The 18,611-nt window shown below is 36.8% G+C and overlaps 2 protein-coding genes across 2 annotated transcripts; both read right to left on the bottom strand.

The window, feature by feature from the left end:
• Positions 1–4,570: 4,570 nt before the first annotated feature.
• LOC122429413 (olfactory receptor 2B11-like) lies at positions 4,571–5,515 on the bottom strand. Its single transcript, XM_043449709.1, has one exon. It carries the CDS (start codon positions 5,513–5,515, stop codon positions 4,571–4,573), a length of 945 nt encoding a protein of 314 aa, XP_043305644.1.
• A 9,524-nt stretch (positions 5,516–15,039) lies between these two features.
• On the bottom strand, positions 15,040–16,126 carry LOC122429417 (putative olfactory receptor 2B3). The gene has a single exon (XM_043449712.1). It carries the CDS (start codon positions 16,091–16,093, stop codon positions 15,131–15,133), a length of 963 nt encoding a protein of 320 aa, XP_043305647.1. The 5' UTR covers positions 16,094–16,126; the 3' UTR covers positions 15,040–15,130.
• Positions 16,127–18,611: the final 2,485 nt, after the last annotated feature.

Genomic DNA, 18,611 nt, shown 5'->3' with positions numbered 1-18,611 from the left:
TTGATTTTTTAGCTAATATTCTTCTGTTCTTTTCCCCCTTGTTTTTGTGTATCTTTTGTAGGTTTTTGATTTGTCATTACTATGGCTTGTGTATCTATATCTATATATCTACTTGTTTTAACCTGGTAGTCATTTAAGTTCAAACACATTCTGAAAGATTTACAGTTTTTACTCCTTTTCTCCTTATTTTGTGTTTTGGATATTATGCTTCATACCTTCATGTTAATCACATATTGTTTATTGTAGTTACAGTTATTTTATAATTTTTTGTCTTTTAATCTCTATGTGTAAGTAGTTAATCTTCTGCTTTTACTATATAATTGCCTTTCCTATTGGGATTTTCTCTTTCCTATAGATTCCTATTTGTTTTCCACTTAGAGATGACCCTTTAGCATTTTTTTTTAGGGTAGATTTAGTTGTGATAAACTCTTTACTTGTCTGAGAAGTTCTTTATCTCTCCTTCAACTCTAAATAATAATCTTGCTCAGTAGAATATCCTAGTTGTAGATTTTTCCCTTTCAGAACTTTGAATATGTCATACCACTCCCTTATGACCTGCAAAGTTTCTGCAGAAAAACCAACTGAGAATCCATAAGGATTCTCTTGTATATTACTCTTTTTTTTTCCCCCTCTGACTGTATTTGTGATACAATTCTCTCTTTTTCTTTAAACTTTGCCATTTTAATTACAATATGTCTTGGTATGGGTCTGTTTGAGTTCAACTTTTTTGAATCCTCTGTCCTTTTTGTACCTGAATATTTGTTTCCTTCTTCATATTTTGGCAGTTTTCATCCATAATCTCATCAAATACATTTTAGATCCCCCCTTTTCCTTCTGTGAACCCTATAACGTGAATATTGGTGCATTTAATGTTGTCTCAGAGAGCTTTTAAACTGTTCTCAGTTTTTAAAATTTGCTTTTCTTTTTGCTGTTCTGATTGAGTGATTTCCATTATCCCTATCTTCCAGATCACTTATGAGTTCTTCTGTATCAATTAGCCACCTATTCATTCCTTTGACTGGTTTTTTTTTTATTTCAACTTTTGAATTCTTCATTTCTGATTGAGTATATTTTATGTTTCTAGTTCCATGCTAAAATTCTCACTGTGTTCATCTATTCTTTTCCTTAATTCAGTTAACATTCTTATTACTAGTGCTTTGAATTCTTTATCTGGTAAAGTGTTTATTTCTGTTTCATTACTTTTTCAGGGGTTTTTTCTTGCTGTTTTAATTGAAACCAGTTCCTCTGCCTTTTCATCTGGTTTCACTTTCTCAACCTCTATAAATTTAGATAAAACAGTTACCTTTTGTGGTCTTACGTGAGTGTCACTCTGTGGGAATGTCCCTGTATGGATTGCATGTGTCTGAGTTCTTTGGTGGGAGAACTGGATTTGACATGGATACATGTCACTTCTTTCCTCAGGATGTACTAATGGCCATCACCTTAGTAGAAGATGGAGGGACTGAAGCTGGAGCTGGGTATGAAGTGGGATTTCCCCTCTGCTCATGACTGTCACCTCCTAACTGGGAGTGGGTTTTGACCCCAGGTTGCTGGAGCAGAAACCCTGAGGCCTGGGCCGGAGCTGGCTCTTTTCCCTTTAAGAGTGTGCCTTTTCCTCTCACGCACCAGGACCTTTGCCCCGTGGTGGGGAAGTGCTGAAACAAGGGAGGGCCCAAGCAGGCTCTTAGCTTGTGTTGGCAGTAGACAGATCCGGACTGTCCCTGATGCACTGCCTGGGCAGGGGCCAGCAAATATTTCCCTCACTCTGCTCAGATGCAGTCTTGGATCCAAGTCCCCTTTGTCTCTCATAGCCGATTATTCCCCCCAACCTCTGCCACCTTATCCTTTTATGGAACCACACCACAGGGAAGGCAGGGCCCACATGGACACTTGGCATGTACCAGTGTGTGAACTGTGGCAAACTGGCCACTGTCAGAGTTACGGGTTGTTTCCGGTGTGAGGCTTGAGTAAGCTCCAGCAATGGCCACCACCCAACACAATGCCAGCCTGGGACGGAGTCATCTCTGTGTCCCGTTTTTGAGCATTCATCTTGGTCACAACACACCCAGATCCAGGGCTGCACTACAATGTGAATTAAGTGAGACTGAAGTGTTTTCTTGGCTTGGGTCAGGGCATGTGCAGAGGCTTTCTCCAGAAACCCTGCAGCCACTGGAGTGGTCTTCACTCTACCATCTTTGCCCTGCCTTGAGGGTAAGCTAGCGATGTGTACTTGTCACCAGCAGAGTCAAGCTTCCCACAGCCCTCCTGTTAGTCCCAGTGATTCTCTGGTCAGTCAAGAGGACTCATCTGCCCTGTGTAGTACCCCAGGACTGGGTCACTCAATCTGCAGCTCCAACCACTTACTCCCTAGGGCATATCTCTGCCCACATTTTCTCCTTTTTTTCCTCTGAGTTCCCATCTGGGGCAGCCATCTCAAACTTGATTGATCTCCTACTTTGAACTCTTTATCAGGTGAATTATCTTGTTTCATTAGGTTTTTTTTTTTTTTTTTCAGGTATGTTCTTTGTTTGAAACATATTACTTTGTCTTCATTTTGTTTAACTTTCTCTGTTGTTATCAAATTAGGTGAAATAGTTACCTATCCTGGTCTTGAGGCATCCTTAGGCATTCCGTGTGTGCCCAGGGGCTTCAGGAGAACTGGATCTGAAGTGAGCAGGGGCTGCACCTTCTCTCCATGTGTGCGGGCAGCCACCACCTTGGTGAGAGGTATGGCTGGTGTAGGAGGGGCTTGAGTCAGAGTCAGGCAGGAGTAAGCACCTCTCTTGTGCTCACCATCCTTTTGGAGGTGGGTTCGGGGCCAAGGGGCTAGACAAGGAGCTCGGACAGAATTGGGTTTCTCCTGGGTATGATGGTTGTCTCTACCTTGGTTGAGTCCTTGCCTGAGCCTGAGGGCATGAGGTTGCACTTTTGAGCTGGTTTCACTTCTCCCCAGTATGCATGCCTTGGTTGGAGGCTGGGTTGGGTCGAGAGTGGTTGGTGCCATGCCAATAAGGTGGCCTCATGCCCACCAGCGGCAGTGTTCTCCTCCCTAGAACTAGTTTTGCTCCTCCCATGTGTGAGTATGGACACATACCCTGGCGATGGCTGCCTTGGACCTGGTCAGGGCATGACTGGGGTCCAAGCCAGCTCCTTTCCCCCTAAGTGTGGGTGTTCTCATTGGCAACAGCCTCTGCTACAGAGGAGAGCAACGCCGGGGCGAGAGGGGCTGGAGCTGGAGGCTGGTGTGGGCTGGGGTCTTGCTGGTGCAGTCCTGGCAAGCTGGCCAGAGCCCATGCAGTTTTCAGTCTGTAGCTTCTGCGCTGTGATCAGGAGTAAGCGTGACTGTGGGTGCTCTCTTTAAGAGTGGAGTCTTGGTTTCTTATAGCTCTGATCTGAGCCCCATTGGTTTTCAAACCAGCTAAGGAGGGTTATTTTCCTGGTGTCAGATCCCAGGGCTGGAGTGCCTAATATATGGCTGGAACCTCTCACTCCCAGGGAATTTTCTGAATATTTACTTAGTTATTTTTCCTCTATCGTTTTCATCCAACTACCATTCCTGTTGTTTATATTTGGTTTCATGTGTCTATTCTCTAAATCATATGTTTTCTTGGGTAATTTCTTATAGTTTCTTCTTTTTGTTTTTGGTTTGTTTGAGATAGTTTTAAATATTTACTTACCCATACTGATAATTTAGTTATCAACAGTAACAATTCAATTGTCAATTCTTTGTTGTATAATTTAGTTTTAGGAAACCAATTTTGAAAAATTTTATTGCACATAAATGAGCATTTCACTACTGATTGAAGTACTTAGCTGAATTTCACGGAATATTTAATTTTAAGGAAACCATATTGTCTAGGTATTCAATTTGGTATTGTTGCATTTGCCTTAGTGTTTGCTAGGGGTTGTGTTTTTAATTTTTCTGCTTATGCATTTACTACTTTCTTTTAAAGCTTGGAGCATTTGAAATTCTTCAGTCTTTTGGCAAATTGTCACCTATTTTGGAGGGGGAGGGTCAGCTTATATCTTTTCCCATACTTGAGATCCTTTTTGATCTTTGTCTCTAATGGATATCTCAATTTGTTTTTCCGATGATGGTCCTCACAAATTCTGCATGTACTTCAAAGTTAACTGAGGCAGTTTCAAAAGATAATTTTCGGGACATCATTTCTTAAAATTCTAATATGGGAGGTCTGTAGAGGAGTCAGTCCTTAAAAGTTTAAGGATTGTAATGTGTGCCAAAGCTGAAAAACAGCCCTCTAGCAAGTACAACCAGGTGCGTCAAATGTGCCTACACATGGGAAGATTTGTCACATAGAGATATTTTTAGAACATGTCTTTCAATACTTTCTAAGACACAATTTATATACATATAAATTTTAATATTTTTATAAATTTCATCTAAAATGTTGTACCATATGTTTATTTTATTTATTATGATAGCTACATATTAAAAAGCTACATTTTAGGGAGAATTTTGAGAGGAGGTAAAATCAAAAGTGCTTTTAGAACAGGGACTCTTCCAAGCCCTATATGGAGTTTTGTGCTTCATACACAGAACTAGCTATGTTTATTCTCTTCTTTGGTGGTACAATGAGACAAGAAGCCTCGTCATTGCCCTTTTCATGTCTTTGTTCCTTAAAGTATAAATAAAAGGATTAAGCATAGGAGTTACCAAACTGTAGAAAAGGGACATTAGTTTGTTCTTATCCTGGGAGCTAGTAGAAGAAGGTTGCACATACATGCTAATTACTGGTCCATAGAAGAGAGATACAACAATAACATGAGAACTACATGTGTTAAAGGCCTTCTTCTTTCCCTCTGAGGACCGAATTCTGAGCACTGTAGCTACAATGAACCCGTAGGAGACAAGAATAAATGACAAAGGAACCAGGGAATAGAAAGTGCCCACAACAGAGAGCATAGCTACATTGAATGTGGTGTCAGCACATGACATCTTGATCATCACTGGGACCTCACACAGGAAGTCATCTACCTTGTTGTTGCCACAAAGTGGCAGCTGGATGGTGAGGGATGACTGAAGCAAGGAGTTAGCCAAACCACTTAGCCATGCCATGACCACTAGGAAGATACAGAGTTGCTGTTGCATGATAACTGGGTACCTCAAGGGCTTGCAGATAGCCACATAACGATCCAAGGACATCACAGCTAAGAGGATGCATTCAGTGGCTCCCAGGAAGTGAAACGTGTAAAACTGGGTCACACAGCCTCCATAAGTGATAGACTTATCAGGGCCCCAGAGGTTCAGCAGCAGTTGAGGGGTGGTGGTTGTAGTAAAACAAAGGTCCAGGAAGGAGAGGTTGGAAAGGAAGAAGTACATGGGGCTGTCAAGTTGAGGATCTACCCTGGATACCACAATAATCAAGATGTTTCCCACTAGTGTGCAGATGTAAGCAGCAAGCACTATTGTGAAGAGTGGCATTTCCAACCAGGGATGGTCAGAGAAGCCCAAGAGAATGAAAAACTTTGGGGTACTTGTATTGCCTGCATTCATGATTGTTGCTCTTGTTTGTGAATTTAAGTCAAAGGGAAGATTTGCATTTCAGTATTAAATATTCTTGATGGTCAATTTATTCAGTTAAATAACATGGGTTATGAAGGGATTTTTCTCTGTGATGAAACTCCAGTGATGTGATTTGATATTTGCAAGATGAAAAATTATGAGACAAAATGCCCCAAATAATGTTTTTGTAGTACACCTAAAAGGAAGACTAACAAATCTTGATATTTTACCTAGGAAATGAAATATAGCAAATTTTCATAGTTTAATTATTAGAGAAAGGGGGACTCACAATTGCTCTTATATTAGCGAAAATAACAAAATAGAAGACTGTTTCCCAAGAACCATCCATGCTGACTTACTGCCTGGGTTCATTTCCTTCTTCCTTACTCAGTTGAGCTTCATCATTCTCTGATTGAAGTTTTGAGCTGATTTCTGGGTAATTTCAGAATTCACTGGGCTCCAGCTGGATTCATCTGCTTTACACAGAAATAAGACATAGTGCTTTTCCTTAATCCTATGCCTCAAATCCTAAAATGACTTTTGCCAAAGTAAAATTTTGTCATAAAAGGAAATGTACACCTAAAAGAAAATGATTTCTTGCAACATGTTCAGAACTTAAAAAAACAAGACAGGCAATAATTGATTGTACAGACTGGCTATATAAGATTATTAAAGGTATCAGTTCTTAAAAATACAGTATGATATATATTAGTGCTTTTCATACTGTGAGTTGTAATCTATCACACATTTAACAGTTATATACAATTTTATTGATTTTATAATATTTGTTTCCATTGCAAGTGTAAGTATATGTATACATGTGTGACTGGGCTTAGTATATAAAATATAAAACTTGCTTTAGGCAATGGTAAAATATTTGAAAAAGCACTGGTGTAGTAGGATATGAAATCAGAGAACTGGATCCATTTCACTGTAATGATTAACAAATGTACTTTTATGCACTACTTAAATATTTGGAATCTCCCTTATCTACCTTGCTGTGCTATTAGAATTAACCAATCCAATATGTGTGGCTACACTTTTGTAAGTAATACTTAATGTTTGGTTAGTTATTTTCATGATATATAGTGTCTAGGTTGATTAGGAGTCTCTATCTTCTAATTAATTTTTCTTAGGTTGTATCCAAATATTAACACTGTACTTATCTCCACCAAAAGAAATCTCATAAGATTTGCATTTTCTTCCCTTTCATTTCCACAAATTATTCATATCCCTTGGCTTTAACATGATGTTAATGATTTTAAGATTTTATGTCAGCACACATATATTTAAATTAATGAAAATGACCACTAATGCAAACAGTATCTCTAGATTTATTTTTCCAAAATAGGAGCATTTCAATACTATTAATACTAAAGGTGCCAATTTACTTACACATTTTATTTTTAGTATGCAGCTTTGCACAAAAACTTGTACAAAATGATATAAATCAATCAAGCTAAACAGATCACAGTCACTTACATATAATACTTACTTTAAATCAATGTTGATATTCAATAGTAGTACTTCCCTTTATTGACATTTATATATACTTTCCATCAGGATTAATTGGAGATAAGGACTGTATATTCTCTCTGTGTTCAGTACATTTACTTTTTATTGTAGGTGCTTAACATTGTATGTATATTTGATTTGAAGCATCTTAAATATGTTTAGATATGAAAACCCATTTTACTATAAAATAATTGCTCAGGAAAGGTTCTTCCTCTTTATATAAAGCTGTGGGACATTTTCTCCATACAGGTAATAAACCTCAGTGGAAATATCTTGGCAAGAAACATGATAGAAATTCCCTAATGGGTATACTACTTTCTTTCTTCTTGCCATAGTAAAGTGAAATGATAAATTTTGGCATTTTCCTTGTTGAATGAATTTAGGAAAAATGAATTTAGGACTAAGAATCTTAGAAAGTTCAATCTACCTAAAAAATTTCATGGAAAATCTCCTTGGATAACAGAGAAAATTCAAGACAATTATTCTGGGGGTCAAGATACAATTTTCTTTTATTTTTTTCCTCAGGATATTATTTCTCGAGATTCCTGCAAATAATTTTATTTCCACACAGAGAGAGAAGAGGCAGTCACCTTCTAATATTATTTTTAAGGAACAAAAAGTTCTTGTCTTCAAATATTTCTCCCGCAGTAGCATGGTATAGTATAGACTTTAACCTGACCTAATGCTGACTATGTTAAAGTTCCACACTTGGTTTAAACAATTAAAAATGTGTCAAGGAGAAATTAATGTTTCAGTGTTTCATTCATTTATTTAAGCAATAAATATTTGTTGAGTGCCTGCTATGTATTAGTCACTTTTTCTGTTGCTTCAAATATAACACTGAAAAAATTACAGACAAAAATTTGCTGTAATGAAACTTATTTGTAATAGAGAAGTAATAGATTGATGCTTATTTGCAGTATGCCAGTAAACTTGGCTCCAGAATTATAGAAATACTAGTGAAATAACTCACAAAGGGCAAACCAATATGTGGTAAAACAAGATTTTCATTGGTGGTTTTAAGCAATTATATAATTTTCACGTGTACAACATTATAATTTGACATCTGTATACATTAGAAAGTAATCACCATCACAAGTCTACTTGCCATTCATCATCTTACAGTTGACCTCCTTCACCCAATTTACTCATGTCCCAGTACACTTCCCTTCTGGTAACCACTAATTTATTCTTTGTACCTATAAGTTTATTTTTGTTTTGTTTGTTTTATTTTTTAGATTCCACATATGAGTGAAATCTTACAATAGAAATCTCTGTGCTTCCTATATCTGAATACCTGTTTCCTTCTTCAGGTTCAGGGAGGTTTCAGACCTAATTTTATTGAATACATTTTTGACTCCTTTCTCTCTCTCCTTTTTCTGAGATCCCTATATTATGAATGGTAATGTGCAGGATGTTGTCCCAGAGTTCTTATAAACTATTCTCATTTCAAACAAAATGGCTTTCTGTTTAAAAATTTTTTTTTCTGTCTAATTGGGTGATTTGCATTCATTTTTCCAGGTGGCATATGCATTCTTCTATATTATTTAATCTGCTATTAATTTCTCCTACTGAAGTTTTCATTTCACATACTATATTCTTTAGCTCTGACTGGTCCTTTATCATATTTTCCAGTTCATTGGTAAAATTCTCACTGTGTTGATCTATTTTTTACCCAGTTCAGTTAACATTCTTATTACTATTGCCTTGAACTTTTTATCAGGTAAATTATTACCTGTTTCATTAGAGTTTTTTCAGGGGCTGTTGTTTCTTGGTCTCTCATTTAAAACATATTCTTTTGTCATCTTATTTTGTTTAACTCTCTCTGTCTCAGTGAAATTATGTGAAACTGTTACCTATCTCAATTTTGGAGGTGTGTCTTTGTGTGGGTTCATCCCTGTCAGTCTATGTGTGCCCAGGGTGTTTGGAGAGACAGCTGGACCTGAAGTGAGCACTGGCCATGTCTTCCCCAGGGTCATTTTAGCAATATTAATTCTTCCAATCCATAAGCACAGTTTATCTTTCCATCTGTTTGTGTTGCCTTCAATTTCTTTCATCAGTGTCTTATAGTTTTCCAAGTACAGTGTACAGTTACTCATAATAGCACATTTTCTTACATAGCTACTACACTTATCAAAACTGGGATATTTTATAGCAATATAACAGTACTATTACCTAATCCACAAGTTATATTCAAATCTTGTTGATTATCTCCAAAATGTGCTTTATTTTGTTCCCCACGCAGGAGCCAATCATTACAGAAAGGTACATGAGGCTGGTTTGTCTTAAAGTTGATGCTGTTAAGTTCAGTCATTTGATTAAGGTGATGTCTCCCAGGTCTCTCCTATGACAAGTTATGATATTTTTTCCTTGGAAATTAAAATGTAGCTAGACGGGAAAGGCCTGAAATTATATAAGTATCTTGATCCTGATCAAATTTTAACCCACCAATGGACATCTATGTTGCTTCCATGTTCTAGCTATTGTAAAAAGTGCTGCAGTGAACAATGGGATACGTGTATCTTTTTCCATTTTGATTTCCTCAGGGTATTTGCCTAACAGTGGAATTGCTGGGTCATATGGTGGTTTTATTCCTAGTTTTTTAAGGAACTTCCATACTGTTTTCCATAGTGGCTGTATCAATTTAGATTCCCACCAACAGTGCAAGAGCATTCCCTTTTCTCCACACCCTCTCCAGCATTTATTGTTTGTAGATTTTTGATGATGGTACATATACACAATGGAATATTACTCAGCCATAAAAAGGAACGCATTTGAGTCAGTTCTGATGAGGTGGATGGACCTGGAACCTATTATAGAGTAAATGAGTCAGAAAGAGAAAGATAAATATTGTATTATAATGCACATATATGGACTCTAGAAAAATGGTACTGAAGAATTTATTTACAGGGCAGCAGTGGAGAAACATAGAGAATAGACTTGTGGACATGGGGACAGGGAAGGAGAGGATGAGATGTATGGAAAGAATAACATGGAAACTTATGTTACCATATGTAAAATAGACAGCCAATGGGAATTTGCTGTATGGCTTAGGAAACTCAAACAGGAGCTCTGTAACAACCTAGAGGGGTGGGATGGGGAGGAAGATGGTATGGCAGTTCAAAAGGGAGGGGATATATGTATACCTATGGCTGATTCATGCTGAGGTTTGACAGAAAACAACAAAATTATGTAAAGAAATTATCCTTTAATTAAAAAAATAAAGAATAGCTCAAAATTAAAAAAAAAAATTTTAACCCACCGATTTTAACATCTATATTTTAATTTTTTTCAGCTTTATTGAGATATAATTGACATAGAGCATTATATAAGTTTAAGTTGTATAGCATAATGATATATCATGAAAATAATTTAGTAAATTTAGTGTACATTCATTATCTCACAAAGATACAAAATAAAAGAAATTAAAAAATATTTTTCCTTGTGCTGAGAACTCTGAGGATTTACTCTCTTAACGACTTTCATATATAACATACAGTAATATTAATTATATTAATCCTGTTGTGCATTGCATCCCTATAACTTATTTATCTTATAATAGGAAATTTGTACATTTTGACCACTTTTATCCAGTTCTCTCCCACCCCATACCCTGCCCATAATAACAACAAATCTGATCTGTTTCTGTGAGTTTGTTTGTTGAAGTATAATTGAACTACAACATTGAATGAGTTCCTGGTGCACAGCATATTTTTATACATTTCAAAATGATCACCACAGTAGATCTAGTTACCATCTATCATCATATGAAGCTATTACACAGATATTGACTATAGGCTTCACACTGTACATTTTATACCCATGATGCATTTATTTTGTAACTGTACATTTGTGCCTGTTAATTTCTCTCAGCTACTTTTTCCTCCCTCCGACCCCCTCCCATCTGGCAACTACCTATTTGTTCTCTGTATCTAGGACTCTGTTTCTGTTTTGTCATGTCTGTACATTTGTACTATTTTTAGATTTCACATGTCAGTGAAATCACACTGTCTCTCTCTATCTGACTTGTTTCACTTCTCATAATACCCTCTAGGCCCATCTATGTTGTCACAAATGGCAATATTTCATTCTTTGTCTAAGTAATAGCCCATTGTATATATATTCCACATCTTATTTATCTATCCATCTACTGATGGGCATGTAGGTTGATTCCCTGTCTTGGCTATTGTAAATTAACCTGCAAATGAACATAAGGGTGCATATATCTTTTTTGGGGGGCGGGGAGAGTGGTTTGGAGGTACTTCTTTATTTTTTAATTTTTAAATTAACTTTTATTGGATTTCCAATGTTGTGTTAGCTTCTGCTGTACAGCAAAGTGAATCAGTTTTACGTATATCTTTTTGAATTAGTAATTTTTTTCCTCTGGATAAATACCCAGGAGTGGAATTTCTGGATCAATGGTAGTTCTATTTACTTTCTGAGACGGTATTTTGCTCTAGAATCTTTTTTTTTTTTTAATTTTCTGTTTTTAATATTGCGAGGAACCTCCATATGTTTTCTACTGTGCTAAATCAATTTGCATTGGTTTAGTACAACAGCGCATGAGGGTTCCCTTTTTTCCACATCCTTGCCAACATTTGTTATTTGTTGTCCATCTGATAATAGCCATTCTGATAGGTGTGAGGAGATATCTCATTGTGGTTTTGATTTGCATCTATCTGATGGCTAGTGGTTTTGAGCATCTTTTGAGTGTAAGTTTTCTGTATGGAATTTTTTGGAAAATGTCTATTTAGGTTCTCTGCCCATTTTTTAAAACAGATTTTTTGAGTTATGCTTTCTTTGTCTATTTTGAATATTAACTTCTTATCATATATTGTTTGCAAATATTTCCTCCCATTCAGTAGGCAGTCTTTTTGTTTTGTTGATAGTTTCCTTTATTGTGGAAAGGATTTTTTTGTTTGATGTAGTCCCCTCTTAAAAATTTTGCCTTCATTTCCCTTGCTTGAGGAGATATAGCCAAAAGAATTAAAATTTGCCATCTCCAGCAGTATGGATAGACTTGGAGGGCATTATTTTATGTGAAATAGGTCAGACAGAGAAAGGCAAATACTATATGATATTACTTCTGTGCGGGACCTAGAAGACACAAAAACTAGTGATTATAGCAAAAAAGAAGCAGACTCACAGATACAGAGGACAGGCTAGTGGTTATCAGTGTGGAGAGGAAAGTGGGAAGGGCAATATAGGGGTAGGGAAAAAAGGGTTTTATGGGATTTTATGGAATCATGTGTGTGAATCTTGAAAACTGTAAAGTGCTATAGAATTTAAAGAATCTTTCACTTAATAAATAAAAACCTAGGTATATTAGTAAGATATAATGCACATGAAGAGAAACTATAACCTTGATTCCTAGAGGGATAAACTAATATGCCAACAATGTTAAAGGATGATTTCTCTTCCATAAAACTGTTTGCTTTTACTAAAATAGAGTACTGTATTTATGTAATTTTTAAAAGAGAAATGATTACTAATAACTATATGTGACAGTCACTAGATTTTCATTTTTACAGAGAAATTCAATTTCTTTAGCCTTTGAGAATTTAAGTTTATATCCCACCGTGGAATTTCATATGACCATTTTCTTCACTCCAGAGAGTTTTATATCTCTGAAAATTGTTAAAAGAATAAATGAAAATTTGGGTATTAGCTAAAATTATCAATAGTTTTGACAACAGATATTTTAATTTTTGTCTCCAAAATTAAGTTTTGTGAATGTCTTGGTGAGCAAAACCAAACTTCACTCTTTGTTACAGTCTAGTAGTAGGTAAAGGCACTTATCAAATGATCACTTAAAAGGATAAATGCCATAAATGAGAGGTACAAGGTAAGCAAGTAAATTTGTGGGTATTTGACTAAATCAGGGAGACCACAAAAAGATTTTCTAATAAATGATGAGGCCTGAGCAACTAGTAATTAGGTAGAAGGATTTGTTGTAGTTCAGTTGCTCAGTTGTGTCTGACTCTTCGTGACCCCATGGTCTGCAGCATGCCAGGTGTGGAAGGATAAGAATGCTCAAATATTCTGTGCTTTAAGGAAAAATGCTCAGTGCAAGACAGACGGCTGTATGACTGGGAAATAAACATTTATGTTTAACTCATGAGCAATGGAAAGCCACAGATAATCTCCAGTGCAAGTAGGAAAAGTGGAATGATCATGTTTGCATTGAAATGATGACCCTGGCTGTATTTCCTAAAGTGTGTTGCAGAGTTGGCAGGAGTGCATAAAGACAGACTGGGTAATAAGGTAGGTCTAGATAAAAGAGGATGGAACCAGGAGTGTGAAGATGGAAAGGAATGGAGGCGGGGGAAGTACAAAAGAGGAATGACTGATTTGTCTTGGCAATGGTTTTGATATGGAAAATTATGCAGGGGATGATTTAAGATATGGCTAATGCTTTCTGATTTGCAAATTCACAAGTGAATCCATTTACTAAAATAGTGAGCTTTAGAAGAAGGCTTTGTGGTGGAAAGAGCAGGTGTTCAGCTTTTGATTGTGTTGAGTTGGAAATGTCTATCATATGGCAGTGGTACAAACTGGTTGGGAAATTTTTTAAAAGGCACCTATACTGAGATATAGTTGTATTCATTTGTTCACGGCATCTTTAAATGCTTATTGCTTTCTTTTTGTGCTAAACAAACATTTTAAACTCCATATATTTAAGCTTTTTCCCTTACCCATTTATTTGAAATGTCACATTTAGTAAATACATGCTTATTATATATTCTGCTGTAGTCTGTACTTAGGTTTTTAGATAGTTTGTGCTACTGCTACCTTCTGTGCTCTAAGTATTCTGCTTTCATAACTGGAAAAAGTCCAAACTTTTCAGTTATCATCTCCAGTCTCTTTTTGTGTGTTTTGTAACCTATTCTCTGCTGCCTAAAATGTTGTCCCACCTATGCCCTTACATTGCTAACTGCAAGTAATCATTTAAGTATCTGCGTTTAAGAGTCATTTCCTCTGCGAACTAGGGTATTTTTTAGCAGAGGAACTGTGTCTCTCTGGTCTAGTGCTACCTAGTGATCAATAAATACTTATTGAGTGACTACCCAAATAAAGAATGAATTAATCAGATCAATATTAGAAAAACTTCCAATCAACATTCTTATAAATAACATCATAATTTAGGGGAGATCCTGTGTATTTGGTGCAGAGCTTGGGACAAGCAAGAATTTGGGGAATGAAGGAATAAAGGGAAAAAGTGCAATTCATCAGAAATAAAGGGATGAATTAAAAAGAGGGTTGGAAATAAAATTCAACTGAGGGCTTCCCTGATGGCCCAGTGGTTAAGAACCCGCCTTGCGATGAAAGGGACACTGATTTGATCCCTGACCTGGGAAGACCCCATATGCCACAGAGCAAGTAAGCCTGTGTGCCACAACTACTGAAGCCCACGTGCCCTGGAACTTGTGCTCCACAACAAGAGAAGTTCTCTCATTGCAACTGCAGTGTAGGCCCCACTCACCCCAACAAGAGAAAGCCTGTGTGTAGCAACAAAGACTCAGCACAGTGAAAAATAAATAAATAACTATTTAAAAAATTCAACTGATATTTGCAGTTTCTAGGATGAGATGTACACACTTAGCTAGTTTAAAGCCAGCTATTACTAGATTTGGGACAGACTACATGCTTCGAACAGTTCTGAAGAATGCATATGAGGACTTGTTTGCTATGGGAAAACTTCTGTCTTGGGATTGCTAGTCATGTAGCCACAAAGATATGGAACTCCCTAAGTAAGGTGGTAGACAAGATAGTTCTCTAACATGTAGAATAAGTGGGAAGGTAAACCATCCAAGTGTTCTAAATAGGCATTGACAAGAGGGAATTAGTATGGCTTGGCCTCAAGAAACAAAATGCATTGAGGAAACTTATAGAAAGCAAAGAAGCTTTTAATTTAGAAAAATATAGCTTATGGTTTCAACATTGCTTCCTGAAGCAAGGAAGATTTTCTAACTTTTGGCCTAATTCCGTAAACTTGTAAAAGCCTGAAAAATAGAAAAATCAGTTCGAACCTTATTACTATTTTGAAAAGAAAAAAAGACTCAGAAGATTCTCATCATGATGGAACACTTCTTACTTTTTGTGGTAAAATATTAACAGCATCAGCCTCTTAAAGGCCTCCTTCATATCTTTATTTCTAAGGCTATAGATGAGGGGGTTCAACATGGGTGTGAATATCCCATAGAAGAGGGAAACAATTTTCCCCCAGTCCTTAGAGGTGGAAGAAGGTGGTTGTAGATACATGTATATGCCTGTTCCAAAAAAGAGAGAGACTACAACCATGTGAGACCCACACGTCCCAAAAGCTTTTCGTCGTCCTTCTGCCGATTTGATTCTCAATACTGCTTGAGCTATGAAGCCATAGGAGATGAGGATCAATGTCACTGGAATCAGCAGAATTAACACACTGAAGAAAAAAAGCTCAGCAACAATCGGCTTTGTGTCAGCACAGGACAACTTGAGAAGGGCAGGAACCTCACAGAAAAAGTGGTCCACCTCTTGATGACCACACCGTGGCATGTTAAGGGTCAAGGAGGACTGCAGCACTGAGTTGCTGAAGCCAGTGAACCAGGAGAAGGCTATCATTCTCAAGCAGAACCAAGGGTTCATGATGACAACATAGTGGAGGGGTCTGCAAATTGCCACATACCTGTCAAAGGACATAACAGCAAGGAGGAGACACTCAGTAGCACCCAGGGCCAGGAAGATGATGAGCTGGGCCACACAGCCGGCATAGCTGATGGTCTTCTTGTTGTGAGAAATATTTGTCAGCATATGAGGGACTGTGCTTGTGGTGTAACAGAGATCTAAGATGGACAGATTAGTAAGAAAGAAATACATGGGAGTATGAAGCTTGGGATCCAGAATGCACACCATCATGATGGACACATTGCCAAAGATGGTGGTTGTGTATGATATTAATAGTAACATAAAAAGAGGTTTTTGCAGCCAAGGCTTGTCTGAAAAGCCTAGTAGTACAAATTCTTTCGGGGCGCTCTCATTTGCCCAGTTCATGATGATGCACTTATTTTTCATTCCTAAAAAGTATAAAATAGGAAAGTGGTCAATAGATAATATTGACTACTCTAATTGTAACAGAACTGAATTTAGGATAATTATAGTGAATGATTCAACACCAAATATATAGTCAATTAAATAGAACCCTGTGAAATATAATATGGGTATTGTATGGTTAGAAAATAGGTCCTCTGTTTTAGTATATATGTTTGACTTTGTGAAGCAAATCATCACATTAAATGCCAACAATATGAACCTGTATGCATGAAACATGGGCAGTTACTTGTGCTCAATACATTTCAATTCTTCTGCGGTTAGAAAATAGGTCTTCTGTTTTAGTATATATGTTTGACTTTATGAAGCAAATCATCACATTAAATGCCAACAATATGAACCTGTATGCATGAAACATGGGCAGTTACTTGTGCTCAATACATTTTAATTCTTCTGCCTTTTCTTATACTGCTAACTTACCTAAATAAATATTTTAAGAATAAATGGTGTTTTAATCCGGTAGTTTTTAATCCATGCTCAAAATGCTGAGTAATATAGAGGTTATAAGACCATCATGTAAAACTGAACTTGATCTAAAGAAATTATGCTTGTTTTAGTAGTATATTCTTGGGATATTTTTTAGCTATCTCTCTTAAATGACACATATGAACATCCATTCCCACAAAGAGCTATGATGAGTATTAGATGCTTTGATTCATGGTAAAAAAATTATGACTAACTTGTGATTTACAATGATGATCACAGTTGACGTCTCCCAGCATCTCCAAATACCTTGATGAAAACTGCAAAATGCATAAGCTAATTGTTGGCTTACTACCATGTGACAGGCATTGCTTAGTGACTGAAATAATTCTTTCTAATTCTCACCAAAACCCTAATAAATGGATATGATCTACATTTTATTGCTACTGTGACTCAATGAGAATAAATAATTTGCATACTCTGTAATCTTAAGGCCAAGACTCAAAACCAGGATTTAAAGGGCATTCATTTTTATATATACCTTAATTCCACTTAAATATAGAGAAAGCAGCAAAGGAAGACACAACAGTTGTAAACAATGGAATCAAGGAGCCAAAAATCCAATAAAGTTGATTTTCTTCAATCTGTGGAAGTTATCAGTTAATTAGTTATATGACCCAAGGGCACCTAAGTTCCTTCAGTCTACTTTTCATGTTTAAATTATCATTGCTTAAACCTACCCCATTTGAATTTACAAGCATAAAAATAGATAGTGCTGCTAGATTGACTTAAGAAAGAAGATAAAATAAGAATTGACATACTTTATACCAGAATGAATACTTTTTTCCCCAAGTTAGTAACACTGATATATATAAACTATAACTTTAGCATGGGATGGCTACATGAGAATGAATAGAGATGGTGCTAAGATCTATAATTTTTTCCATTACATGAAGTTTTAATTTTGGCTTTTTAGCTACAAATATACATTATTTAGTAAATACCAATAATACTCTCTCAGTTGAAAAATAGAAAAGGATGTAAGATTTGACTTATTTGTGTGTACATTTAAATTTTCACATGAAAAAGTTCATATATTGATAAAGGATAGTTAAGATGAAAAATGTGCAGTTTATGATGAAAATGGTTAACATATTAAAATATAAGTAATTAGTACATAATAATTATGAGAAAAGACCACAACTCCAATTAAAAAAAAGAGCAGTGGATATAAATAGACAGGTTTGAACAAGAACAAATATGAAGCAAAGGTGAAAATAGAAAAGATGTGCAACTTTTTCATCAATAAAGAAACAAATCAAAACAGGGAAATGCTACTTTGTCTACTCACTGCTGCTGCTGCTGCTAAGTCGCTTCAGTCGTGTCCGACTCTGTGTGACCCCATAGATGGCAGCCCACCAGGCTCCTCTGTCCCTGGGTTTCTCCAGGCAAGAACACTAGAGTGGGTGGCCATGTCCTTCTCCAATGCATGAAAGTGAAAAGTGAAAGTGAAGTCGCTCAGTCGTGTCCGACTCTTTGCGACCCCATGGAGGTAGCCTACCAGGCTCCGCCATCCATTGGATTTTCCAGGCAAGAGTGCTCGGAGTGGGTTGCCATTTCCTGCTCCTGTCTACTCACTAGGTAGTGTTTTTAAAAAATCGCCTTAAAAGTTAGCTGTTCAGAACATTGCCTCTGTAGCTAGAGTGTCCCAGCATTTTATATCTGATCTGTATAAGTGAAAGTGAAAGTGTTAGCCACACTGTCAGGTCCAGCTCTTTGCAACCTCGGTGAACTGTAGCCTTCCAGGTCCTCTGTTCATGGGATTCTCCAGGCAAGAATACTGGAGTGGGTAGCTAGTCCCTTCTCCAGAGGATCTTCCCAACCCAGGGATTGAACCCAGGTCTCTGGCATTGCAGGCAGATTCTTTACTCTCTGAGTATGGTTCTGGGCAAATTGGTGAATATCCTTGCGTTCAAAATTCACAGATTCTGTATTGATAGTAAGAGAGTTATTGTATAGGTTTAATGCAGCAATGCCTACACATCTGAACTTAGGACAG

The sequence above is a fragment of the Cervus canadensis genome, chromosome 28 (assembly GCF_019320065.1).
Source record: "Cervus canadensis isolate Bull #8, Minnesota chromosome 28, ASM1932006v1, whole genome shotgun sequence".
In the NCBI taxonomy this organism is placed as follows: Eukaryota; Metazoa; Chordata; class Mammalia; order Artiodactyla; family Cervidae; genus Cervus; species Cervus canadensis.
Note: the sequence above shows the minus strand (reverse complement) of the source record. Positions and strands in the feature narration are given on the sequence as shown.